This window comes from Pleuronectes platessa, chromosome 23 (assembly GCF_947347685.1).
Source record: "Pleuronectes platessa chromosome 23, fPlePla1.1, whole genome shotgun sequence".
Lineage (NCBI taxonomy): Eukaryota > Metazoa > Chordata > Actinopteri > Pleuronectiformes > Pleuronectidae > Pleuronectes > Pleuronectes platessa.
In genome coordinates, this window is record NC_070648.1 from 15,492,747 (window position 1) to 15,519,217 (window position 26,471).

The following is a 26,471-nucleotide window of genomic DNA, read 5'->3' on the forward strand; positions in this document are numbered from 1 at the left end:
CCTGATAATGTTTCCTAGTGGAAGCATATATAATGAGAATAAAATTGGGCCGAGCACAGAACCCTTTGTATGAATGACTATTCTTATTCCACCAGCATGTAAGATGGGCTCCTACAAACCAACCAATGACAGTGCAGGATGCCGGCTGTGCCCCGCTAATTCCGGGACACATAGGGAAGGATCGGAGAGATGTGACTGTCTGCAGGGTTTCAGCCGCCTACCAACAGACCCCACAGACTTCAGCTGCACCAGTAAGACACCGAGCAGGTTTACTGGGAATTAACAGGTGTCTTCCTATAATAACTGTAGTTTATTGGATTACAAATTAAAGTCCCTACGTCAATTAAATTGGCCAGCTTGGGCACCCTCAACTGGTCAGAAAAGACTTTTCTCGCTCATTTGATTGTTGTTAAATTATTGTTATGTTATCAATCTCATATGAAAATGCTACAACCTTAAAATTTCAAAAGGGAAAATACTTTAAAGGAAAAGATAATGGAGAATTTGGCTTCGAAACTGTTGTATATTTCTGATATCACAGATATTATATAGATTGTTTGTGTTTGTATTATAAAAATGGCTGAATACAATTTGTTTGTGTACCTATGTAATTGCACATTTTAATGGATTTTGACAGTAAGCATGTTTTTGCTTGTCTGTTGTGTATGTCACAGAGCCGCCCTCTGCTCCGGTGAATCTAACAGCCCATTCTCATAATGACTCAGTGCTGACGGTGACATGGGATCCTCCTCTTGACCGGGGAGGCAGACAGGAAGTGATATATGGCGTTGAGTGTGAGGAGAAGGCAGAGGCTGGTGGTCAGTGGGAGTCATGTGAGGACCATGTCATTTTCCTGCCAGATTCATCAGGGCTAACCAGCACATCGGTCAGCATCATGGGACTAAACCCACAGCGGGACTACAGACTGTCAGTGCAAGCCTCGAACGATATATCCATCCAACAAGGGGCACACCAAGCATCCACCGCCACTGTTAACATTCATAGATGTATGTAAGCCTGACTATGGATACATTCTTTCTTGCTCTGGTATGAATAGTAGGTAACAGTGACTAATATCAGCTGATATCAACAAATAGATTTTTTTTTTGTAAGTGCCATGTCTTAATCAGTTCACTTGTGCTACTTGTCCTGTAAATGCTGCTCTGTGGCCAGGCTCAGCTCCTTCTCCGCTGTTTGCTCCGTTAAATGTCGGGTGTCGAGGGTAAATTACGTATTCTCCACTCAAGCCTATGTGGAGAATACGTAACCCGCCCCTCTCTCTCTTTTTATCTTTATCACTGCTTGTGTGGCTGTAGTGGATGGGCAGAGGGGGACATTTAATAATGTGGTTGGTAAAAGTGGTAAAATTAAAACTCCAAGACAACAGAAGGTGAATACAAAGTATGGGATGCATATTTGATCATTTATATCATATAAAATATCGTTTAAAATCCTTTTTCAGTGTGTTTCCTGGCGCGATACGCTCGCGTCAAGCGGAAAAAATAGACTCGACGCCGAAACGATCGCTTCACAGCGCTAGGCAACGGCGCTAGGCAGAAGGTGGTTTGGGACACAAGTGGCCACATTCTTTCCACTGAGCTAAATTAGATCTTTCCTCTATCACACACACCCTCACACACACGCACATATTCACAAAAGACACATCTGTATAGTCCAACTGGCTAAAAACAACATAATTTGGCCATTGCAGAGAAAGATAGTACATGGCCATTTGCATATAGAGAAGAAAAGTGATCTGCCAGATTGGTGTGAGCCAATGAAGAGAGAGCTGTCCACTTGTGATCTGATCATCAGAGACAAATGTTTTTGCAGGTATGAGCAGGGCTCGTGATTTAGTTGGCTGTGGGTTTATCAGACGATATAAACATAGAAGAAAGATGCTGAAAAGTTCTGCTTAGCTGGCCTTTGCACTCTTGCCGAGACATTGATAAAAATACTGATTAGAGCTGCATTAACATGTTGGGAGCTTCACTGGATATCATACCAAAACCAATAAGTGCATTTTAGAGTTGATTGAATTCATTCTGAGCCACTCAAAACACTATGTTTCTTTCAGGGAAAGTTCCATCTGTTGTGATCACTGTGAGCCCAGGCTTTAACATCTCAGAGCCTGAAATGACAGCAGTTCCTCAGGACCAGAGACCCGTCAACATGTGGCCAACTGTTGGTGCTCTGTTTGGTAGCCTACTCCTCATAGCTGTCATCCTCTTAGCTGTTTGCATCATCCGACGAAACTACACTAAACTCAGGTAAAAGCCTCTTCCCTCTTAACTCATTTTTACCTTGGATTTTCTGTTGCCATACCATACTACTAGGACGGCTGTGGCTAAGGGGGAAGAGTGGTTGTCCTTCAACCAGAAGGTTGGCGGTTTGATCCTAAAGGCCGATATATGCTACTCCGTTTTGACGGACACATGGGAACGGCTTCGCAGCCGTGGATAGCCCTCCGAGCACCTCGGAGAGCTCTTCGTGCACCTCTGATTTTTCTAACTATCCGTCGGCATTTCGGATAGCCTAGGGATAGCTCTGGGTTGTGATTGGTCCGCAAACGACATCATTTCTGCACAACGTCATTTTCTGGAATCTCACATTTCCTGACCGAACACTTCCTGTTTCATTCGCTCCGTCTCCTCTTCTGATGTTGTTCTCATCTCACAAAATACATTACAAGCAAGTGCTCTTCCATGTCAATCAGCTCCAGCTCCATCAACAGCTTTTGTCTGTTAGTTGCCATCGTTCACTGTGTTTGAGGAAAGCCGGGAGGATGTAAATAAACACCTGTGGACTACATACGAAGCTGCATGAGTTAGGCTTCTCTTAGCTCGTCTTTTGTGGCGCCCCCTACTGTTCTGGCGGTGAATTGTTTTCAGCACCCAAAGCCTTCGGAGTACCATAAATGAAAAAGAGTCCGTCGGGTCCGTCCGTCCGCCCGTCCGTAACGGACTCGGAGCAGGCGCGGCGCGTCCCATTGGGCAAGTCGGGCAGTTGCCCAGGGCCTCGGCCACCAGGGGGCCTCGTCGTATTTATGATTTTTTTCTTTATTTTTCAAATAAATCACTCCTCAAGTCCTCCTTCATTCAATATGAACCCAATAGCAAGACAGGCTTCATTATACTTTCTTTTCAACTTGGTTTTTGAACACTGTGTCTTGTTTGTCACTGACCGGCTGCTTAACAGGAACGAGCTCTGATCTCAATGTGTGTCTCTGAGCGAATGTGAGAGGGCGGAGCCCCGGGGCCTGTGTGTGTGTGATGTCTGGGGACACACACGCACACACTCGCCCGCACAACACTGTACAGGTAGCCGCTGTAGAGCCGCGGGTTGCCGACCCCTGCCTACGGCGAAAGAACGATTTGTTTACAGTTCCACCGTTAATGAGATGCGGACGTCAAAAGTTTTGACTCAAAACATTAGTTCCTCCTCACATATCCCCTACCGCAGTTGGGGCGCGCGACACAGTTTGAGAATCACTGCATTTGGGAGACCCAGAGGTGAACTGTCCCCCTCGCCCCCTCCCCTTCCCCCTTCTCACACAGCATCAAGCAGGGGCATCTGCAGTTGCCAATTCCCCACACAGTGATATGATAGATAATAGAAAACCGCTTCGCGGGCCAGATGATTTTTTTTTTGTGTGTGTTTGGTTAGTGCAGGGGTCGGCAACATGCGGCTCCGGAGCCCCTCTGCAGTGGCTCCCTGTACAGTGTTATGCATGTTGCGCATATTTTTCGCCAACGGTGAACTTAACGAATAAGTTGTCATATAATGAACGTGAGTGAACGTCATGTTCACGTTCATTTTTTAAATCATCATCGTATCAGGCCGTCATGAAATACCAGGAGCGGGTGAATGTGTGGGTGCGTGCTCCCAGATAGCGAACACACACACAGGCCCCGGGGCTCCGCCCCCCGCCCCGCTCACTCAGAGAGACTCAGTGAGATCAGAGCTCGTACACGTGAAGCAGCCGCTCAGTGATTTACCGGCTGCTTCTTATCAGTGGAAACAGTGAAAACACAGAGTTTCTCTGGTCACAGCTGATCAGAGATCAGAGCTGCAGCTTCTTGATCAGAGCAGAAGCTGCATTTGGTTTGTACCAAGCTTCAGTGTCTGTGTCCGCCTCCAGTCTGACCTGGTCTCATGTTTTGTTTTAATATTTCGTCAACTAAAATATGCGTCACATCCTATTACATCCTGGCGCTCTTTCCTGCAGGTTGCTAATCTATAGTGTCCGACCCCTGGCCTCGGTAAACTAACCAGGGACAAATCCCCCAAAAGAAATGTCTGGGAGGTAAATAGAGAGTTTAATTCTGCCTGGACAGATTAATTTGATTTCACTTCCAACGATGCAGGTTTACCTGTATGCTTGATATGTGGCGAGGAATTAGCAAACAATAAGAAATGTCATGTTGAAAGACATTTCCAGAGAAAGCACACAGCATCTGCTGAAAAGTACCAAGCTGGAGATGAGAAAAATTGTTCTTTGCCTAGGGCCTCCAATTAGCCAGAACCGCCCCTGACTCGGAGTACCATACATAGGCTATTAAGTCTTCCCCAGCTGCATGCTGAACTGTCCATGGGTGACAAGAAACAAAACATACTTTATAGTCATAATTATATAGTCAACATTTTTTGGGGGTTTAATTTCATTTGATGACACTTTTGTTTTGAATTATATGAACATTTTAATTGTCCTACAGAACAGAGCCAGAAATTGAGCTTGGGTCAGTGAGCATTGGAATATCCTACCGACATCCACAGGTGGTGGAAGCTGCAGCCATGCAGGCCGACAGTAAGTATCTGAACGATAATAGATTATTACTTCATCATTTTTTCATTTAATCATTATTGACCCTGAAGAATAGATTATTCAACCAAAAAAGTAGTAGCCCCGTTGATGCCGTACTTGAGTTACCTGAAGCATTTGGAAATAACTGTGTGAAGAATTTGCGCTTTTATGCAACCGACTTCAGGTGATGAGTAGATGAATCACAGGTGAACAAAGGAATTGGGCGGAGGAGGAAGCTGGATTGTATAACGATAACAAATCGAATAAGCCTCAGTTGAAATGCTACAAATAAAGCCTGTGAGGATACGTTTTTTTTTTTATTACACCTGAAAAGTTAATGCTTTGATTTCCATTTGAGTTCCAGGGGAGGCAGGGGTTACCGAGATGTTGGAGGGGTTCAGTGGCAGCCTGCTTGCCAGTCTGAAGGAGGTCCTGGTAGAGAGAAACAAGCTGACCCTGGGCAAGGAGCTTGGCAAAGGTCAGTATGATTCCTCATCAATAATCCTAGCAGACCCACGATGCCGGGCTTTGGCTGCAGACTGTTACTAGGATGCAATACTCATCAGATCATTGAGACCTGACTGACACCTGTCACTTCTGTTTATACATCAAAATGCGCTCCTACGGTTTGACAAAGCAGGCCAGTACACTGGGGGATTATTGTCAGGCCAACACAGGGGAAGCACCTAGATGCAGCCGTTCAAACAGCTTGTTCATTTCAATGATTTCATATAAAAAAGGGACAAGGCTTATGGAAGGTTGGGGCATTAAGAGTAAAAAAAACAGCCAGAGCAGACCAAACAGGAAAACAAATCTGGATGGGAGCAACAGCTGGTTTTTACTATGAAGTTCAACATACCGAGGATATGAATCTGACATTGGCCGTCCTGGATGACCTGTAACAGGAAGCTACTTATTAACCGTCTCATACCCTGGGTTTATGTGAAAGAGGCAGACTTGTTAATTATGGGCAGCATTCTCAGAACCCGGATAAGTTCTTAATGAGAAGAAGCAGTGATACATGCCATTGCAATTTTCCAACAACTGTGACAAAGTGAAATGTGAACAGATGATCATTCAACCTCAAGTCAAGATTGATTGATTAATTGATTGATTCACGCACTTGTAGCTGCAGAGGAGGATGTCAGAGGACATCTAGGCAAAAAATTGTGTAAATGAATGAATGTTGGGGTTTAGGGACGCTTGGATGATACTCCAGAAATAGTATAGAGGCATTTTCTATAGACTCATCAGCATTGAAAGCCTCAAAATAATGGAGTGAACCATTTCTCATGCAGCCTTAGTTTATCTACTAAAATCTACTTTTTTTGCGCTGGACATGATAACACTGAGCTTTCTTTCCTTTTTTTACAGGGGAGTTTGGTTCAGTTCGTGAAGGGGTTTTTACACCAGAGGAAAATTTGGACATCAAAGTGGCCGTGAAGACCATGAGAGGTGTGTACAAAATTAAAGAGAACAGTCTTTATCCAAACTCTACTGTCATTTTCTTATTTTTTTTTAAATTTTTATCTTTCACAAACACAGTTGGAATCCACAGACAGGAAGACTTGGATGAGTTTTTGAGAGAGGCTGAGATCATGAAGAACTTTGATCATGAAAATGTGGTCAAACTACTCGGTAAGCTAATCACATCTAATCCTAAAACAGGGTTAATCGGTGTGCAACTGGAAAGCTAAAACATCCAGCCAGCCACAACATGGTTGTCCATATACATGCATATATACAGAGAGCACGCTTGGTTTACTTTGTTGGGTAAATCAATAGCTCATTACATTGGACCATTTTACCAGAAGGTATTTTCTTAAAACTGCTCACCTTGCAACTCAGGTTGATGATTATGCTCAAGTTACATTGTAAATTATTTTGAATCCTAATTCAAAAACAAATTTTAACCATAAATGGATCACTTCACAGCAAACCCAATTTCTGAGCTGGCACTGTTGCCACTTACACTATCATTCAAGTTATGAAAACTACAGTAAATCAGATGTTTGTTTGTATCTGATTGTAGAGGCTCAACCCACAGACTCATCTCTTTTCTGCTGCTGCAGCATTGACCTGTGAGAGATGCGTGTGTTTTATCCTGCAGGGGTCACTTTGCAGAGGGAGCAGGACTCTCCTCTGCCGGTTCCCCTCGTCATATTGCCATACATGAAACATGGAGACCTGCGTCGCTTCCTTATTGCAACACGCTATGGTGATATTGCAATGGTCAGTACATACATGCATGTGCAGATGGGGCGTATTGTTGAATGTATGTCGGCACACTCACACATGATAAACAGGCAAAAACTTTAATACTTTCAAACATCAACTTTTATTGGTATATTCACAAATCACAATTCGTCTCAGGGCTTAACAAGGTGCGACATCCTCTGACCTTAATAATACCCAACAAAATGCAGAATCTCACACCGTGTCATAGCTCCTAAAACGTTCATTATCTGATCATTCATCCATACTATCTAAATATGTGTAATCCAATGTTTTACAAATGCACCTTAAGTGACACCAAAGTAATTGGTTGTGCTTTAGAGAACTGGAAGATGAGAACCAACCAACCTGTTACCAAGGTTGGGGAAAAAGTGACTTACGATTTTCATCAAAAAATAGTAAAAAAGGTGTCATATGTCAGAATTAATGCTGATTTCTCAGACAGTAGATTGTGTGATCTTTATTTTTGCACACCTCCATTAAAACTACCCACAACACGATGCATATTTTTATACTCACAAATAATTAAAAATAAACACCCTCCCTTCCAGTTTGTGCCCCATCAGAGTCTCCTGCGCTTCATGATTGATATTGCAGCAGGGATGACCTACCTGAGCTCACAGGGGTTTCTGCACAGGGACTTGGCCGCACGCAACTGCATGTAAGTCCTCTAGAGGGAGACACTGAGAGGGGAAAGAAACATCACAGCAGGAAGGGGTGGCTTGAAATCAAGGCTTCCTTGTTTATCTCTGACTGTGTCTCTGTCTTCAGCTATTGGTATTCAACCATTGCTTGTATCCTGAAAGGAAGCTACTCCTGTGTGTGTGTCTCTGTGTGTGTCTGTGTGTGTGTGTATGTGTGTGTGTGTGTGTGTGTGTTGGGACAACATTTTATCTCAGTCTAGAAAGTAGTGCCTTATCATGCCTTACTTATCATGCAAATGCACTTTAATTTGCATGTTTTTTTTCACACAAGGCTGGGTGACGATCTCAGGGTGTCTGTGGCTGACTTTGGCATGTCCAAGAAAATCTACAGCAGCAATTATTATCGTCAAAAAGTTGCTATCCGTATCCCAGTCAAGTGGATGGCCTTGGAGAGCCTGTCGGAGTCTGTGTACACCACCAAAAGTGATGTGGTGAGTTCAGCATTCTGTGGAACTTCGACATATTAGTTTTGGTTTGTTTTCAACAAAGTAATTTAAAAACAAGGTGCGTTTGTAGATCACATTCAGCCCTAACAAATATTTAATTCTGCAAGATTTTTAAACAAGTGAAATGGGGCCCATATTGCTGCCCATAGTTTAAGCCATGGACTTTATATAAATATGATCAACATGTCTCCACTCCCTTCCACTATATCGATATGGTGCAAAAATACTTGAACGCTATAGTGCAGCCACTGTCTGTGCAATGGCGATCAGGGAATGGAGCCGAGGTAGCGAGGCCCCACCAATCGACCGATCGTGAGTCAGTCTCAGCTGTCAATAATGTTTATAATGATAACAAATTGAATTAAATCCAATCTTACTGGAAAATCAGCACCTTGATATACAACAGTACGATGCAAACTACCTAAAATGACAGCAACTGTCTCTGAGAAAAATGCATTTGATATATACTTTGACTTGTTGTTTGGTAATGAAATATATTCCCAATTAAAGATAGATGATAAGATAACAAATGATCTAATTTGGTTTTGTGCCCTCATCCCCTCAGTGGTCCTTTGGGGTGACCATGTGGGAGATTGTGTCCCGCGGGAGGACTCCTTATCCAGGAGTCCATAACCATGAGCTGCTGGACCTGCTGCTGTCTGGACATAGGCTCAAACCACCTGAGGAGTGTGACCAAAAACTGTGAGTGTCTGTGTCAGAGACAGAATCCTTTTGTTTTTGGATTTGTTTCTTAACCTGAACAGAAAGCTGAGGATGCTAGTGGGCAGAGCCACCTAATCAGAGTGTATCCCGAAGATAGCTTAGACAACAACTTTAATGTTTTATATAATGGTACTACATTTAAATATTCATATATGATATATGTTTACTTTTAGAACATTAAGGGGAACATGTGTTAGAGCTGAGGAGATCTAGTAAGGTAAAACTTGTAAAGAGGCATTGACATTGCTGGATTTTACAGTAAGCTATTGCTAAAAGGTATTTTACACATACCCCACCCTGACTCCTGCCTCTCCTTGCTCCATCTCACAAACTCAGTTATGAAGTCATGTGGAGCTGCTGGGATAAGGAGCCGAATCGGAGACCTGACTTCAGGGAACTGGGTGAAACACTGAAAGGTCTTCTGTTGGAGCTGCCCGTCCTGGAGGCCAGCCAGGAGGCCAGTTACATCAACCAGGGGCTGGAGGCTGCTGCTGCAGTAGCTGCCACTCAGGAACACCAGACATACTCTGAGGGAAGATTGGAAAATGACTACCAGCCTGCACCTATGGGTGCTTCTGCAGCCAGAGATGAGGATGATGAAGAAGAGAGTGGCTACCTTAATGATTTTACTGCTTCAACAGTTATAAGAAGTCACAAAGAGTAATTCTGTATTAGAATGTGGAGTTGGCATTGCATGTGAGTGAGAGAGTGTGTGTGTGACAGAGAGAGTGAGTGAAAAAGAGAAGAAGATGTTTTATATGTGTATTAACCACTCACTGGCATCTTCAGGCATACAAGGCTGGCGGCCACTGGAATCGAATTGGCCTCTGCGTGTGCCCTCATGCCAAATTTGAAAGTCAAGTGACTAAAATATAAATGGCACTGTCTTTTGCATTTTTTACAATAGTTTGTACACCTTCTATCATACAGCTTTACAATGAAATATGTTAAAGTTTCACAGTTAAAAATTATCTGATTAGTCTTATTATGGATTCTTAAAAAACCAATAATGATCTTTGTATTTTTTCTTTTTCTCAGTAAATATGCACATCTGCACTAAATACTATGTGGCCACTTGTAAGTTGTTAAGTAAAGCTTCATTGCATGTAAAGGTTCAGCAGAAAATCAAGTTTTTCCTTACTCTTGTTGCGTGTTTAGGGCAGAGGATTTAGTTTGTGGTAACTGTTTCAACTTGACTTTTTTATAATAAACTACAAATCCCTGCTCTGGAATAATTGTAGCTTTCTCCATGGGTTTGTTTGATATCATGGTTTGAACATTTAAAATGCTGTGAAAAGGTTATGGGATAAGTATGTAATATATTGAGTTTAAATTTGATCATGGAACACAAGATGATATGACAAAATACTGGACTGTAGTGTAGCCTCAAAATGCGACTCAAAAAACTTAAAGTTGGAAGCAAGATGTAGAAACCCTGGTGTTGTGTTTGAGTCTGTTTCCCTATCAAGATGGATTTCACCTTCACCTGAACACAACCTTACCACAATGAACAACACATGTATTAGTACTGTTTTAAACTCATCATTTTTAATGATTATAATTGAGGCCTACAAATGTAGTGAGTTAAATACTTGTCCAGTATGAATCAGGCATTTTCAAAATTAATCAGATTATTTCCCCAAAGGTCAACGAGAACCACTTTATTCGTAAGGTTTACCCAGTCGCAGACTTTCTAAAAAAAGCTTCACTTTTGAGAGGTACCCTTGTATATTTTACACAGACAAAACATAAGAATATAAGATTTCCCATTCCATGTTCCTAAAAAGAATTGGCTAGACATTACAAACTTGTTATCGCTAAAAGCAAAGGACAGTCTGACCTTTCCTTATTTTCTATTTTCTAATTTCTAATTATTATTTTTTATTATTATTGACATTGTTCTTGTTGTTATTGTATAATCATATGAATCATATTAATCATATTAATTCATCTGTTTCGGACGTGGTTAACATGATAATAATTTTGGGTAAGTATCATATTCTTTGTAGTAAATGGAGAGATCCCAAGCTCACTTTTGAATGTTTTACAAATGATTTAAAAATGTATAAATATAATTAAGTACATGTGCAAATTATTTTTATTTTGATCCCTGTCCCCCCTTTTGTATGTCCAGTATCTATGTAAATATAAGTAAGTATTAAATCATAAATAAGTATTTGCTCCTAGCCACAGACATGTCCACCTTTCACATGTTTCACAGTTTGGTCTATAGATATTTGCTCTCTGCGACTGTTGAGTATGTTTCTGTGTGTGTGTTTTGAAATGAAAGTTAAACCTTACCCCAGCTTTAAACCCTCTGGGTGGAAAGGGCGGAGGACGGCGCATCGGACGCATTGCAAAATCCTTAAACGTCACAAATACCCGTATTCAAATTAAGTGCGCATGTCCAACACAACAGGGTGTTCGACGCATGTTCGTGAACGCACCGCCGTTTTCACTTAGATAACCGTTCTGCCCACAAAGACGGACATTGCCAAATGGTTTTCCGACGTTTTTTCCGGGACCTGAACGCGCTCCCGACTTCTCTGTAGTGCCACGTCACCACACGTCACTACCGCACCTGCGCGGCCATCTTGAACCTCTTGTCAGCAGCGGACACAGAAAAGCAGAAAACGGACCTAAATACGCCGAGCTAACGCGACGAAACACGGACATGTCCACTAGAATCGAGGATATACGAACGAGCTAAGATTGAATTCAAACTAGGGAACAGCTGCGGAGACGATACTACAGCCTTCTAAGTGCCTCAGAGACCCGGACCTTCAAGTCTTATCTTTTTTTTGCCGGAGTAGGAAGGAAGAGTCGAGTCACCGACTGAAAAACACATCCAGAGTGAAACCATGAATCCAGAATAGTGAGTTTGACATCAGCTGTAAAGCCGCTTCCGTTGTGTTCAGCTCGAACGCATCGTTACACGTTGTGCTATCTGCTGTGTAATCGTTCCTAAACAACGCTAGGCTAATTGCTATGTGGTTGAACAGTGTTGGCAAACAGGGGCTAGCTTGCTCTCGCGAACAGGGCGCGGACAGCTTCTTTAATGTGTCAGTCTCGCGGACGTGTTTTTCCGTGAACGTCAGCTGACAGCTTGCTCGTGCTGTGACACGCGACCTTCCACGGGACAAAGTGGACGAGCGATCCAGTTGTGGAACCGGAGAAATGCGAACAGTGCTGACATTGTTCGCCGTGTGAAGCAGAATGTACACGATTAGCGTTAGCTCGACAGGTCGGGTACGCGAAGTAGTGAAGCGACGTCTGTGGGATGGCTGACCTGTAACCTCGATAAACAAGCCTTTTTGTTGCTTCACACGACCGTGTCTGTCTAATTTATCCTCCTTCTACATACTGTATATACATAATTTGGCCCTAAAATAAATTCACCCCAAATTCTAGCTTCGAGAAATCCGTTTACCATCGAGCAAAGTTGACTGTATGCGTTACTTATCCAACAACAGTGAACATGTATACCTGTGTGGTTGGTGTCGCATTTTAACATGGTTACCATCCATTTTGTGAAGGGTCCTGATCCCGTGTAATTTCGCAGACAAAACGCTACTACATGATTCTCTCCGTCGCGGTGCGTGTCGGGGCTAACGTCAGGTGATACGACAGCTAGCAGATGTTTAACCCGCAGCCCTGAAACGAGAGGACACCCGCCTGACATCGAATCCCTCTGTCGGGGCTGAACAGCCCAGTGTTTCACCGAGCGTCCTGTGGCTCACAGCTGAGGCTTTGCCTTTGAATCCACGTAGAACCCGGTCAAACTAGCTTAGCTAACATCCCACACCCTTGGCTTACAATCTTTGTTTACCTTTATGTTTACATACACAGTATGAACTTTGCTCTGGTTAAAAATGCCTGATTATTCCCTGTCTTTATCCACTGAATCGTGGTAGACAACCACCAGGTTTTGGCAAAACTTTCAAGTAAGGCACACTGTCAAAGTTGTAATTATAATGATTTTATTATTATTGACATATTATTTACTAATACTTTATACAACAGTTTAAAATGTATTAGGAACACCCTTTGGCTTGTCAAATATAACAGTGTTTGTCCTCCTTCAGCATCACCCATCAGGAAGGATCAGTTATCACTTGACATAAAGAAAATGGCTACCCTTCACCACAGTCTAATTATTAACAACATAACTGACATACTTATAAAGCATTTACTAACCATAATTACTTGTACATTTATGATTCAGACGATCATGACATGTCTGATTAGAACAAAATCAGCTAGTTCCCTATTTTGTTTCCATTACTTTGCAATGTTACACTTTACTTTCTGAAAAGTTTTTGGGAAGCCTTATTTGTTTGTTTTTTAACATTGAAGATCTTTAGCTTTTTTGGTTATAATAGGAAAAGTGTTTTGAGAAAAACCTCAGCTGTAAGCTAATTAAGTAATGCTATTACAATGGCCACTATGAGCTGGTAGGTCTCAATTTAACTACATATCTCGTAGTAATCAGTTGAAGAATATATGAGGTTGTGCATTAAGGTGGTCTTTGTGTTGTATGTTGCAAAATAATGATAAGCAGTCCTGGTGGCCCCCAGCATCAAGCCACATCAACACAAGCTGGAGCCATGTTGAAATAAGAACTGGGCTGATTGCAACACTGCTGCTGTTGCTGCATCTAGTGTTGATGACATATTGTCAGTTGACAAGTGTCAGGCTGTGATACATGGCAGGTCTCAGTTTCCTAAGACACAAGAATAGCATGCTCATTGGGTAATTCTCCTTGGCTGTCAGTGCTGCTGTGAATGAAATTCTTGCTAGGTTGTGTTCCTCTCAGTGATTCAGGGTTGTGGCGGCAGGTGCGGGATGTTTTATTATTTTTGGGAGATCCTGTAAGTATTATTCACGAGCAACAAACCTCAACATTAAAACCAGTTAATATTCCTCAAGGCTTAATAAAGTATTTTTTAGGTATCAGTACTAGTGGTCAGGTATGGGCACTAAAATGAAATGTCTCAAACCCAGCTATAACCCCATCCCTGTTTAACCTGCTTGGCCAGCCTCTATTTACTGCACCCATTGCTCCCACTCATTTCTAATGCTGCAATACTTGTTACTTAGTGGTTTTAGAATTGCTGTTTGATAATTAGGGTTGAAACAATGCATCAGCATTATAGATAACATGGATAGATATCAAAATACATTACAAAAGTGTGTGTTTGTGTGCATCTGTTTAAGTGCAAGAGATGCATAAGTGAAACTATAGCTGGGGGGGAGAAAATTAACAAAACTGACTAAAATCTTAACCTTTGTGATGAATAGTAAAGTATACATAAGTTAAACAAAATAATTCCTTCATTAACATATATGCCACAATTTTTCAGATTTTATTTTGTGTTTCAGGAAGAGGCAAAGCTAAACTTTCAATATATATTAAAAAAAAAAATATTGGTTAGGACTGATGAATGATCATTAGTTCCAGACTTGATAATGTAATAAAACACCAAATAAGCAATAAACTTATTTACCTATGAATGGTATTGTCTATCAAGTAGGTCTTGTATAACTCACTTCTGTGGAGCTTTCAACCATAACTGACCCCAGTTTGCAGCTTATGATGCACACAGGTTGATGCAATTTAAATCTCCCACCAAAACCAATAATAATTATATTCTATTTACAAATATTGTGGACCTTTATTTCTCCTCTAAGCCACAGAGCTCCATTGTTCTAAAATCTATGTAAACATCTCAGTGAGCCATACTGCTGCAATGAATGACTTGTTCCTTTATTGTCATTCATACACACTGTATTTTATTTTCACTCACACACATGCAAGCTCTGAGCTGGGAGGTCGATTATTTTAAAAACGGTAAAACATGTTCCTCAAAGATTAGTAAAATACGGTATAACGTGTTGTGTAGGTTTGTCTAATCCGGTTTGTGTCAGGAGGGTGGCTTCAAAGCTTGATTCAGTCAGTTTCTGATTGTTTTTATAACTGAGACTGAGAGTTAAAAGTGCCCTCCCTGTTCTGACCCGATTTGTTTTTCTTTCAGTGACTATCTGTTCAAGCTCCTGCTGATTGGAGACTCTGGAGTAGGAAAGTCCTGTCTTCTGCTGCGATTTGCAGTAAGTAGTGTCATACTTCAAAAACATGTCCTTCCGTTTCTGTACCAGGTCAAACATTTCGTCTTTCCTCAAACTGCTGTTGAACCGATCCCTTCCTGTTCTCCCTCACTCTTCCTACAGGATGACACCTACACAGAGAGCTACATCAGCACCATTGGAGTGGACTTCAAGATCCGCACCATTGAGCTGGATGGCAAGACCATTAAACTGCAGATTGTGAGCATACACACAACCAACGTTATTACCCCAATATGAGCCAGGGTGTAGATCCAAACACATGAGAGACTGAGCGTGCGTGCCTGTGCGAGTGTGCTTGTGCATTCAGAGCAAGCTGTAACTGGATCCTGTTTTAGGTAATTGAACAGGCTGTGCCTCCTGAAAGAGATATGCAGTAGTTTGTAAGGCAGACGTAGATTTTCCTTAATTCATTCACTAGCACAAAAGCACATATTTCACAGCACACTCTTGTTTTTCACTTATTTATAAGTCAGTCTAAACACCTGGAGATAAATGGAGCATCTGTAGGTGTTTTTTAAATTTGACTACTAGTAACCTGGATATCCCTAAAGCCTGAAGATCCTAGGTTTGGCTTGGTTTGATACAAGGTTCCTCTTGTGTTCCAACTTTATTCACTATGTGTATGATGATATTGATGAAATTGTAAATGTACATTGGCCCATGGCACAGCTGTAGCTGAACATGGGGTGCAGCATGTAAAACCATCTTGTAGTTTTTTATCCTAGCCTTTTTATATTGCTTAGCAATATTTTAGTCTATAACCCCTGACCTCAGCCTCCTCTTCCCACATAGCTGAGACCTGTGGGTTTGTCTTTTTCAAAGTATCTGGTGTCATGTTCCTTACACATGCTTTGATCTGTATACATGGTATTTCTGCTGACATGCAAATATTGCTTATGTTGATGATGCTTACTATTATGAAACAATCTACTGAGAATGTCAGCTTTGTGATTGCTGATGTCACTAATTTAGTTAGTATTTATTATAGTTAGTAGTTACATCATTGATTCAGCTTCTGTGTGACACCAACCAGGGCAATTTCATCAGTCCAGTCTGTTCATTTCATGGCTTGTTGTAGCCTCAAATGTTAAACTTCTGAGGACGTCTTTGAAGTTGCCTGTCTCCCTCCACTTGGTTTTCCACTCGCAAATAATGAAACCCACCACCTTATTCGTACATAGCATCTATCATTAACTTTATTTTCTTAACTTAAAATGTTGTCCTGCTACAATTCAATTACCACAAAGTAGAATAATATTTTTGCAATAATGTATGTTAAATGAAGAAATACACATGGTAGTGCGATCGTCCTTTAACCAGAAGGTCAGCGGTTCGATGCCAGTCCTCCCCATCTGCATGCCCAGGACATTGAACCCTGAATTGCCCCTCATAGAAAAAGTACTGGCCATAGATGCACTATATGAATGTGTGTGTGAATGGGTGAATGGCAATAATCTGTACTTTGAAGCGCATTGAGTGGTCAGCCAGACTAGTAATATACATACAGACCATCTACAATTTTATTTTGATTTACTGAGTCTTAATGCTGCCATTTGTAATGGTCGAGGACACCATGGCAGTAAGGACTTGGCAATGGAAGACCTTTCTCCCTAAGCATGACTTACTCTGGCTTAGATAGTTTTGACTAAAATAAGCTAATTGAGTTGGGTTAAGCATGCTGTGTAGAGGAATGCTAACTTCCCTTCTGAGAAAACTACAAAAGAATCCACTGTCTGTCACAGGCCCAGAAATAGAGTAATAATACAGAATGTGGCATATACCCGCACAGAGATGTAGCCCCCCAGTCAACTGCCAGACACTTCAAAGTAGTTTCTTTAATCTTTTTTTTAAAAGATGCTTAAAATAAGACAATGCCGATCATCCAGTTATGGCAAAATGAACAAAGAAAGGCTGCTAATAAAAACATTGACAGAGGTGAAGTTAACTGTTCTGTCAGCTTCAGTCATAATGGTAAGTTCAGTATGATGAACAACAGAGACATGTCATGCTCACAATCTGCTGCCCCTAGTTTTCTTTAACACAAGCTTTTGTCATCCACAAATTATTTCTAACCACTTCTATTGTTTCTCTTGTTAAAGTGTTGTCAGTGAAACTCAACCTGTCCACAGATTTTTCACTTTGAAAGCCTAGGAGAGGTTTAGAACGGTTTGAAAGTCTGATTGAGATTGCTGTACACATATTGATCTTAATCCTGATGAAGGATGTAACAATTTTCACCAGTATAAATGGCAAGACGAACAAAAGTAAAAAAGATGCACAGGTTTTCATGAATTCATATTTTAAATTGAAATTGATTTGAAGTTGTCAGGTTCAGGCTTTTCAGGGGTGGATTGACTGAGCTACTAATGTTGCTCAAACAACTTATCCATCTGTCTCCGTGAATTAAAATGGGTTGAACTTGACCATAAAAAACTTTCTTGATCTTGCATTGTCAAATATAATTCTTATGTAAATATCCTACTCTCCCTGAACTGCTCTTTACTATCAAATTGGCTGACTTTTGATGAACAGACTTCTAACACCTTCCTCTTTCCCTTTCTTTGTATCTCTGTGTGTCTGTGACAGTGGGACACTGCAGGTCAAGAGAGGTTTCGTACCATCACCTCCAGTTACTACCGTGGAGCCCATGGAATCATAGTTGTGTATGATGTTACAGATCAGGTGAGTCGGTGGTCTGGACTGATTCCTCAGTGAAGGGATGCAACCAGCTCTTAGCTAGACAGCAGAGGAGCCAGCCCTATAAATGAAATAGTCACTGAATGACTGACTGAAGTTCTACAATTGTTTTTCACAATTTTCAGGTTCTTTTAGAGAATCTTTTCTTAAAGGGGAAATATTAGGAAAATTCCACTTTTGTAGTGCTTCTACACATTAATTTGGTTATCTGGCATGTCTACCGTCCCAAAAACTCTGGAAAAAAATAACTCCCGCGATTTGTTGTGGTTCCTCTATGTCAGAAACTATACGCTAGAGTGCGTTTAATGGGATTACGAGCGAAAAATACATCAGTCACACCATGCCCATCTAGGGAGTGTCACTACTTGGCCTTGGACCACCCCCCACCATCATCTCACCGGCTCCGGGTAGAGAAGGCCCGGCTCCCATTAGCTCGCGAGCTAACGTACTCCTCCGTCTCCCTCGGGGAGAGACAGTGGAGCCCGGGCTCTACCGGCCCGGTTAGCTCGCAAGCTTGGGGGCGGGGCACTCAAAACAGTTCAATCTGTTTTAGACAGGGTTAAAAGGGTGCTGTTTTAAATGATCCTTGTGGTAATTCAACCAAAATGTGTTACAGACGTTTCATTAAGACCCCAAGGAACCATATCAAGTTGTGGTAAAATGGGCATACGATGGGTCGGTGTGTGGCCTAGTGGTTAGAGTGGTGGTTCTCCAACAAGAAGGTTGCCGGTTCAAACCCCACTCTCTCCCATCTGCATGCCGAAGTGTCCTTGGCAAGATACTGAACCCCTAAATGGCCCCTCATAAATGTTGAGTGTACTAATTGTAAGTCGCTTTGGACAAAAGCGTCAGCTAAATGACATGTAAATGGGTCCTTTAAAAATGAAAAAAAAGCACCTAACAACACTTGACGTTTAGCTACTTTTTGTCGAAGAAAGCTCCTAATCCTACCCTGCCAGCTCCAGATCAGGCTTTTCCGCCACAGACATTTTTGACTTTTTTTCAAGGAACTAAAAGTTCCTGCAGGCTGTTGTTCGCCTGTATTTCCACTGTGGTCTAGAGACCAGAGGAGATTAGGCATATAGCCTGCTGACATATGAACAACTAACAACTCCAACAAACTGTTTCACTCCAGTCTACAAGGTGGCAATAATGCAGAAGAATATACAACAATAATGCTACTATAGCTGCTTTCAGACATGCGCTGAACTCCAGAGATTCTCCGCACTTTCTCTGGAGCGTCATGGTAATATTGTTGTTCTTATTTGGCAGGAGTCCTATAACAATGTCAAGCAGTGGCTTCAGGAAATCGACCGCTATGCCAGTGAAAATGTCAACAAGCTTCTGGTGGGCAACAAGTGTGACCTGACCACCAAGAAAGTAGTGGACTACACAACAGCCAAGGTAATGCTCCTTTCTCCTAGTTTCATGGGAACAAATTCATTGATGAGGAATTGAAAAAACCCTGCCCTATTCAGTTCAATGGTCTAACACATAATTTCCTCTGACGTCTTCTCTCTCTAGAAGTAGCTTGTTCAACATTATCGGTTCCATCTCAAACAGGATCTCCTCAGTGTCAGTCACCATTGTTTGAAATACACACACAGGGTGTTAGAAAACCCATGATAATTTCTGCATCTGCCTGCAAGGATTTTTAATATCATTACAGATTTATCTGTCCATTTTTTCGTAATTTAATGGACTTATCTTTTGGAGTACAAAATGTCATAGTAGGGGTGTGCAATATGACTATATTAGATTGTGAAAAATGTAAATGTCTCTACATCTGCTTGTTAAGAGAGACATTTAGATCTGTCTCAAAGAAGCTGATTTACAAAAGTTAGCAAAAATCTTGTAATTATAAATTACTACATTAATTACAACAGTTTGGCTTAAACGGTCTGTTATTCTTTTTACCTTCAAATGGTTTGTTTTCGTGTTGGCCTGTTTGTTTTTTTTGTAGGGGAAATTTGATTGAAATGTTGAGTATTTAGCAAAATAGACTTTTAAATCAACAAAAAAATGTAATCGTGATAAGATTGTGGATCTTCATCCTGCCTGAAAAAAATTTGATATGTTTTTGCCATATCTCCCACCTTCTATGTCAGAGGTGAAAAATACCCATCACAGTTTTCTTCTGTGACCTTGTTTTATCTGACAAGTCCAATCACCAAAGATTTTTGGTGTTGAGAAGCTGGAACAAGAGCAGGATAGGTGTTTTTATTTATCAATAATTAAAATGATTATGACTGCAACGTCTGTACACACTTCACTTGTGCACACAGATATCTGATAAAATATGTTTAGAGACATATGTTGCCGGCAGGTCTGTCAGCAAAACAATAAAACTCCAGAACCAGGTCTGTGAGATGAGTGATAGGATTGACTATTAAATCTCTCCTCTTCTTTTCTAACAGGAGTTTGCTGACTCTTTGGCCATCCCGTTCCTGGAGACAAGCGCCAAAAACGCCACCAATGTAGAGCAGGCTTTCATGACCATGGCTGCAGAGATCAAGAAGCGCATGGGCCCCGGGGCCACAGCTGGTAGCGACAAACCCAACTTAAAAATCGAGAGCACTCCCGTCAGGCAGTCTGGAGGGGGCTGCTGCTAAAGGACCCCCACAATCACCATCTCCACTTCGACATATCCCTCTCCTCTCCCTCTGTGTTCCCCTGCCATCATCTCAGCCATTCCCACACCCACCATTCCACCCTGTAACCCACACCCAGCCCTCTGACCCCCCTCTGCCAGCCTGCCTGGAGACACAGGATTGCTGAGGCAAACAACGGACTGAACTGTAAGAGTGTTAAGATCAGAGAACCGATTTAAAGTTTGTGAGGATTTATTCAGACCTGTATGCGCAACAAACAACAGAGAGAAGACAACAACCAGTGTGTGAGGGAGGAACAAAAACAGACACCAGGGAAACTTTTTCTTTCGGCCAAGAGGACAGAAAGAAAACAGATATGGGGCAAATTGATATTGATTTATAGTGGAGTGGAGGCAGTGGAAGATGAAGTTTAGATACCACTCACACACACACACACACACACACACACACACACACACTCACACATACACTCACATGGCATGGGGTTAAGAAATATAAGCCTTTTTGTCAAATACTTCTCTCCTCAGACTGCATCTATCTTTGCTGATCTCATCTTATGTGCCCCCCAACCCACGGCCCAAACTTTTGGTTGTTGGAATCATTTACCTGCACGAACACACCACCAGGTGTAGTGTGCTTGCGTCGCTCTCTGTAGATGCTCTGTACACAGTAGGAAGTGCTCACTGCTAACAGTGACTCATCATTGTCATTAATTGAGGAACATTCACCTCATTAGTGTGAATGTGATCAGCGGACCGTCAGTGTAGTCCATGTTGATTGGCCCCAACCATCCAATATACCAGCTGTACAGACATTAGCTGTAGGTAGATGCGCCGGCTTCGTGTATGGGAATGTGCTTGTGTGTGTCTGTGTTCAGCTCCCTCTCTGACTGATTTCAGAGTTCAGCAGGAACTCTTGTTCTTTTTGTTATTTCTTTTCAGCTTCTCAGCCTGTACCTCTGTTGTCTCTGTATGTTTATGAAGCAGATACATCTTTTGCTCAATCTCAAGTACTTTCAACTTACGCCTTCTGCTAAGTTTGTGACAGATTTTCATCTATCTGCCATTACTTGTCTTTTCATTGATTTTATATGCAATTCCACTCTGTAAAATTTGACTGAGGCCTCGAGTGCCTCTACACAAAAGAAAGAGGCGCAGTGACATTTTCTGCATTATCTCAAAAGGAACATAGTGATTTAGTGACCGAAGTATGAGCCAGAAATGAGATCTCACTGAAGGAAGATCTACATGCAAAGACAGCATGATAGAAATATTAATCAAGGGATTCCTTAACCAAACTCCCTGCTCAACGCTTGTGGTGGAAGAGGAGCTGGAGGCTCAGTTAAATCCTCATATAAATAGAGCTGGGATGGAGGCAGTTGTTTTGAGAACTTAAATATACTGTTAGTTTTTCTCTTTAGTCCTCACAGTAATAATTTCACTTAAAATTGAAAGAAACGTAACACTTAGCACAGTGACCTGCTGGAATGACACTAAATATTACAGTCAGAGGGCAGATAGCGTCGGACACAGATGACAAAGTATGATTCAAAAATGGGGAGGGGGGTGGGGACTGAGTTCTGACAAACGGAACTATTTGCAATATTCTGCATTGATCTTACAATTACTGTTTTATTATTGTCGTTTTATTGTTTTTTTATGTTTTCATTGATGCTTCTGAAGGAGACAACTTGTACACGTCGCTTCAAGTCTCATTCAGTAAACAACAAAGAATGTTTTAGGATGTGGTCTCATTCATGCTTGTTTGCAGATGAAGCTGGGGTAGAGATGTGGTGTGGGTGTGTCTGTTGGCTAAGAGGGTGGGGGGGGGGGGGGGTCTTACAGGTCTTACAAAAGCTGCTGTTCTCCCCCGAGAAGGACCTGTTCGTCAAACATAAATATCCTGACACCCGTCCTCCATGTTTCTGGTTCCTCATCAGCTCAAACCATGCCTGCTCTCACAGCTCCACCTGCCTGAGGAGTTCAACAATGAGCACATTGTTCTGAAGATTACTGATGCCTTTACATTCGGCGAGGTTTAGAAGACATTTCCATAATCTTTATACAGACACGGACAATGCAAAACTTCCCCTCTCCTTCAAATTCTACAAATGTGATTGGGTGTGATCAAGTCAATCTTCTATTTGACTTCTCAAAGTTCATTCTTGATGTCAAGTTTATCTGAAGTTTAGGTCTATTCTCCAGAGAATTCTCTTTGGAAAAAGCTAGTAAGTGGACATTGAGTTGGGTGTTTTTGTCCCATTAAGTGTATTTATTTTTAATGAACATGATGGCAAACCTCTCTGAATAAATGACTAATCAATTTCAAAGCATCAAGTGGAAAATATGATGATTACATGTTAGGCTCTAGTGCTGATACAGTGTTGGAATATTGACACCTATACACAACAAAAAGCCAAACAAGAACTTGACCAAAATAAAATAGTTTAAAAGTGGTTAAATTAGTAGAACAACACGTTGTCCACTGAATGGCTTCTTAAGTACGAAATGGCATTAAAACAGAGACACACCCCTCCCAGTTACAAACCAACAGCTCTACTACGTAAATGTGACTTAAAGCTCTGGAAGAGGATTGTAAGTTGACATTGAGTTAAGAGGTTTTTGTACAACTATCAAAGTTGGAATTTCAATCAGAAACTGATCAAAAATCAGGATATTTTTGTCAGTAGTATAAATCCGACTACATATTGGACATTTGTCTATTGGTATCAGGCTGTTCACCATGACTGTCAACGGTTGGCAGGGTCACGCTGAAATCAGAGACAAGTATGAGTCTGTGTACATGCGTGTTAGCTCTGGTATTCCCGGGAACAGAAAGGAATGTGAAAGAAAAAGAGGGGCCTCCGCACTCGAACGACTCCTTAGCATTTGTACATGAAATATTATCAGAATCTGCAACTTTTTGCCCTGTTTTAAAAAGAACTGTAAAACGAGGTGGCGATAATGTAGAAAGCTGGTTACACTTCAGATGATATACATACTGTACTGGAGTAACGTTAGGGCCTTCAAATACCTCACTCTTTTAGTTTTCCTAGCAATCTGTGGTGTGGTAGTACGCAGCAGGGAGATGCACGTCCTGCTGCAGCCCATAGTGTGGTCGTGTTTGTTGAGAAGTTCAGGGACTGACTGGTCTGGTTTTCTGACCGGATATGAACTCCCTCCTCTCCTCCTCCAGCCGACCATGTCACTGCAACTTAACCAATTCCTGAAGATCCCGTCTGATTGGCTTATCTATTCAAATTAGAGAAACTCACCTGGGCTTTGGTTCCTCTCCTTGCCCCTTTTATAAGTACAACGCCACCTGGGGCTGTGGTGCTGTGTCCCAAATGCAGTGGAAAAAGTGCAATTCCAGAGGGATCAGTTTAGTCTTGGGAACAATAGCCTTCCATTAGTGATGCCCCATAACTGACTTTCCGACGGAAAGCCTCTATACAGGTGTGACCACTTCTGGTAATGGTGGCAGCACCAGTTCGAGTGTGTTTCGCCATCTTTTTACACTAATGTCTTTTAAAATTGGAACACAGTAGTTTGATGTGCAGGGATTTCTCACATTAAGGGGGAGGGAAGGCAGCATGTGTGTGTCTGTTTGTGTGTGTGGAACAGGGCAGGGATGTGTGTAACATTCCCAAGCTGTTTGGACACATCCTGGTATCATGCCAGTCTCACTTGAGTAGATGCAAAACAAGCAATCATTTCAAAATGAACACTCAAGTCACACAAACCCACTCACATACACCAACACACCTATACACACAAACACACACACAAAAATAAATATATATATACATACTGGATAAATTGTGCTTTGACTGATTTCCTTTTTCTTTTTTTAATTTTCTGTCGACATGTCTTGATACTCTACTGATTTTAATGTATTCTATACTGTGTTGTCTAGTCCATGGAAGTATGCAGGGATACTGGGTAGGATTGGATGTCTGCTTTGGGTGGGATTGAACAGATGTAGGGTGTGGCTTTTGCTTATGAATGTGATTCTGATGAAACAATGCTTGACATTATTTTCTTTAGTTCTCTTTTTGTATCCATTTGGGTTTGTTTGTCATTTGCACACTTGTTCGACGCTGTTCAATGGCTTAATAAAGGCACTCTCTAGGTGTTTGTTAATAAAAGGCACTGGGCAGGAGTATGCCCGTCACTCACCTTCTGTCTTTTTTCTGTTCGGCTTGCTGACCTTGGTGCTGTCTCCTGCTGATTTTGATCATGTTTTTTTTCTGTACATATTATATATATATATACACACACACACACATACAGTGCCTTGCATAAGTATTCACCCCCCTTGGACTTTTTCCCATTATGTACTGTTACTAACTGGAATTCAAATAGACTTAAATAAACTTTTTCCCGTTTGAGCAACAAAACATGCATAGTACTTTGGAGGTGCAAAATAAATTTTATTGTGACACAAACAATAATGAGAACAAAAAAGTTGACATCTGTTGGGTGCATAAGTGTTACGGTTTGAAGGGGGAGATGGACCCAGGATGCAGAGGTTATAACAAAAAGGGGATTTAATATACAAAAACGTCTTTAACAAGACAAAAACAAAACAAGAACACTAACAAAAGGCGCACTGAGAACAAGGAACGAGGAAGCAGGAGAAGCTGGTCGAAACCGCAGGAACAAACAAACCATTTCTCAAGACGTGGGGAGAAAACAACTAGTACAACCCGACACCAGACAAAGGGAAACAGAGGCTTAAATACCAAGCAGGAAGGCCGGGGCAATTACACCAGGTGAAACACATGAGGATTGAGAAGACAATTAACGACAGGAAGTGAGAAGCTGAAACAAGACAGTGACAGTGGGGCTACAAAATAAAACAGGAAATAGAAAACCATAAACATAAATGACTGAGCGTCACACATAAGTATTCACCCCCCTGTGTCAATACTTGGTAGAACCCCCTTTCGCTGCAATTACAGCTGCAAGTCTTTTGGGGTATGTCTCTACCAGCTTTGCACATCTAGAGATGGAAAGGTTTGTCCATTCTTCTTGGCAAAAAAGATGAAGCTCAGTCAGATTGGATGGAGACCGTCTGTGAACCGCAATCTTCAAGTCTTGCCATAGATTCTCTATTGGATTGAGGTCTGGGCTTTGACTGGGCCATTTTAAGACATTAACATTCTTTAATCCAAACCATTCCTTTGTAGCTCTGGCTGTATGTTTAGGGTCATTGTCCTGCTGGAAGATGAACCTCCGCCCCAGTCTCAAGTCTTTTGCAGACTGCATCAGATTTTCTTCAAGGATTTCCCTGTATTTGGCTCCATCCATCTTTCCCTCTATTCTGACCAGTTTCCCTGTACCTGCTGAAGAGAAGCATCCCCACAGCATGATGCTACCACCACCATGTTTCACTGTTGGGATGGTGTGCTCAGGGTGATGGGCAGTGTTGGGTTTTCGCCACACATAGCGTTTTGCATTGAGGCCAAAAAGTTCAATTTTGGTCTCATCTGACCAGAGCACCTTCTTCCACATGTTTGCTGTGTCTCCCACATGGCTTCTGGCAAACTCCAAACGGGATTTTTTATGGATCCCTTTCAGCAATGGCTTTCTTCTTGCCACTCTTCCATAAAGGCCAGATTTGTGGAGTAGACGACTAATAGTTGTCCTGTGGACAGATTCTCCCACCTCAGCTGTGGATCTCTGCAACTCCTCCAGAGTAACCATGGGCCTCCTGGTTGCTTCTCTGATTAATTTTCTCCTTGTCCGACTCTTCAGTTTGGGTGGACGGCCTCCTCTTGGTAGGTTTGCGGTTGTGCCATATTCTTTCCATTTTCTTATGATGGATTTTATGGTGTCATCCTCTTGCTTGTTTGCTTGCAGGTAGACAACCAACAATATGACTCACAGAGAAATACATACACACAATGCAACACAAAAACGCACTGATAGAAGATGATGCACCGTTATGGTGGTGGGCGTTATTCTGACACCAGTGAGGCTCAGCACCGTCTCTGGCCACGGTGGGGGAGTCAATGAGCTAATACTACTCCGGTGATTAAGTGTGAAGTTAAAGGAATAGTTCACCCAAATGGCCAAACAACATTCTCCTACTTAACCCTAATGTTGTGCTGCAACTATGC

At 41.8% G+C, this 26,471-nt stretch overlaps 2 protein-coding genes across 2 annotated transcripts in view; both read left to right on the top strand.

Annotated features, from left to right (window-relative positions):
- Window positions 1-10,147, top strand: part of si:ch73-40a2.1 (tyrosine-protein kinase receptor TYRO3) — a 43,214-nt gene extending 33,067 nt beyond the window's left edge. The window contains exons 4-15 of the mRNA XM_053416180.1: window positions 96-251; window positions 675-1,007; window positions 2,078-2,270; window positions 4,716-4,807; window positions 5,163-5,282; window positions 6,179-6,259; window positions 6,350-6,442; window positions 6,915-7,036; window positions 7,591-7,700; window positions 8,015-8,174; window positions 8,755-8,891; window positions 9,249-10,147. Of these exons, the coding sequence (XP_053272155.1) occupies window positions 96-251; window positions 675-1,007; window positions 2,078-2,270; window positions 4,716-4,807; window positions 5,163-5,282; window positions 6,179-6,259; window positions 6,350-6,442; window positions 6,915-7,036; window positions 7,591-7,700; window positions 8,015-8,174; window positions 8,755-8,891; window positions 9,249-9,576 (1,925 nt within the window). The 3' untranslated portion in view covers window positions 9,577-10,147. The remainder of the gene's footprint in view (window positions 1-95; window positions 252-674; window positions 1,008-2,077; window positions 2,271-4,715; window positions 4,808-5,162; window positions 5,283-6,178; window positions 6,260-6,349; window positions 6,443-6,914; window positions 7,037-7,590; window positions 7,701-8,014; window positions 8,175-8,754; window positions 8,892-9,248) is intronic.
- Window positions 10,148-11,442: 1,295 nt separating this feature from the next.
- Window positions 11,443-24,524, top strand: rab1ba (zRAB1B, member RAS oncogene family a). Its single transcript, XM_053416182.1, has 6 exons — window positions 11,443-11,787; window positions 14,948-15,020; window positions 15,141-15,236; window positions 17,625-17,720; window positions 19,008-19,139; window positions 20,153-24,524. Exons 1-6 carry the CDS (start codon window positions 11,774-11,776, stop codon window positions 20,345-20,347), a joined length of 606 nt encoding a protein of 201 aa, XP_053272157.1. The 5' UTR covers window positions 11,443-11,773; the 3' UTR covers window positions 20,348-24,524.
- Window positions 24,525-26,471: the final 1,947 nt, after the last annotated feature.

What these genes read in the sequence shown, in the direction of transcription:
- rab1ba (XM_053416182.1), top strand. An exon ending in GTCTTCTGCTGCGATTTGCA is followed by an intron (nt 15,021 to 15,140) that starts GTAAGTAGTGTC and finishes CTCTTCCTACAG; the next exon opens with GATGACACCTACACAGAGAG. An exon ending in TGTATGATGTTACAGATCAG is followed by an intron (nt 17,721 to 19,007) that starts GTGAGTCGGTGG and finishes CTTATTTGGCAG; the next exon opens with GAGTCCTATAACAATGTCAA.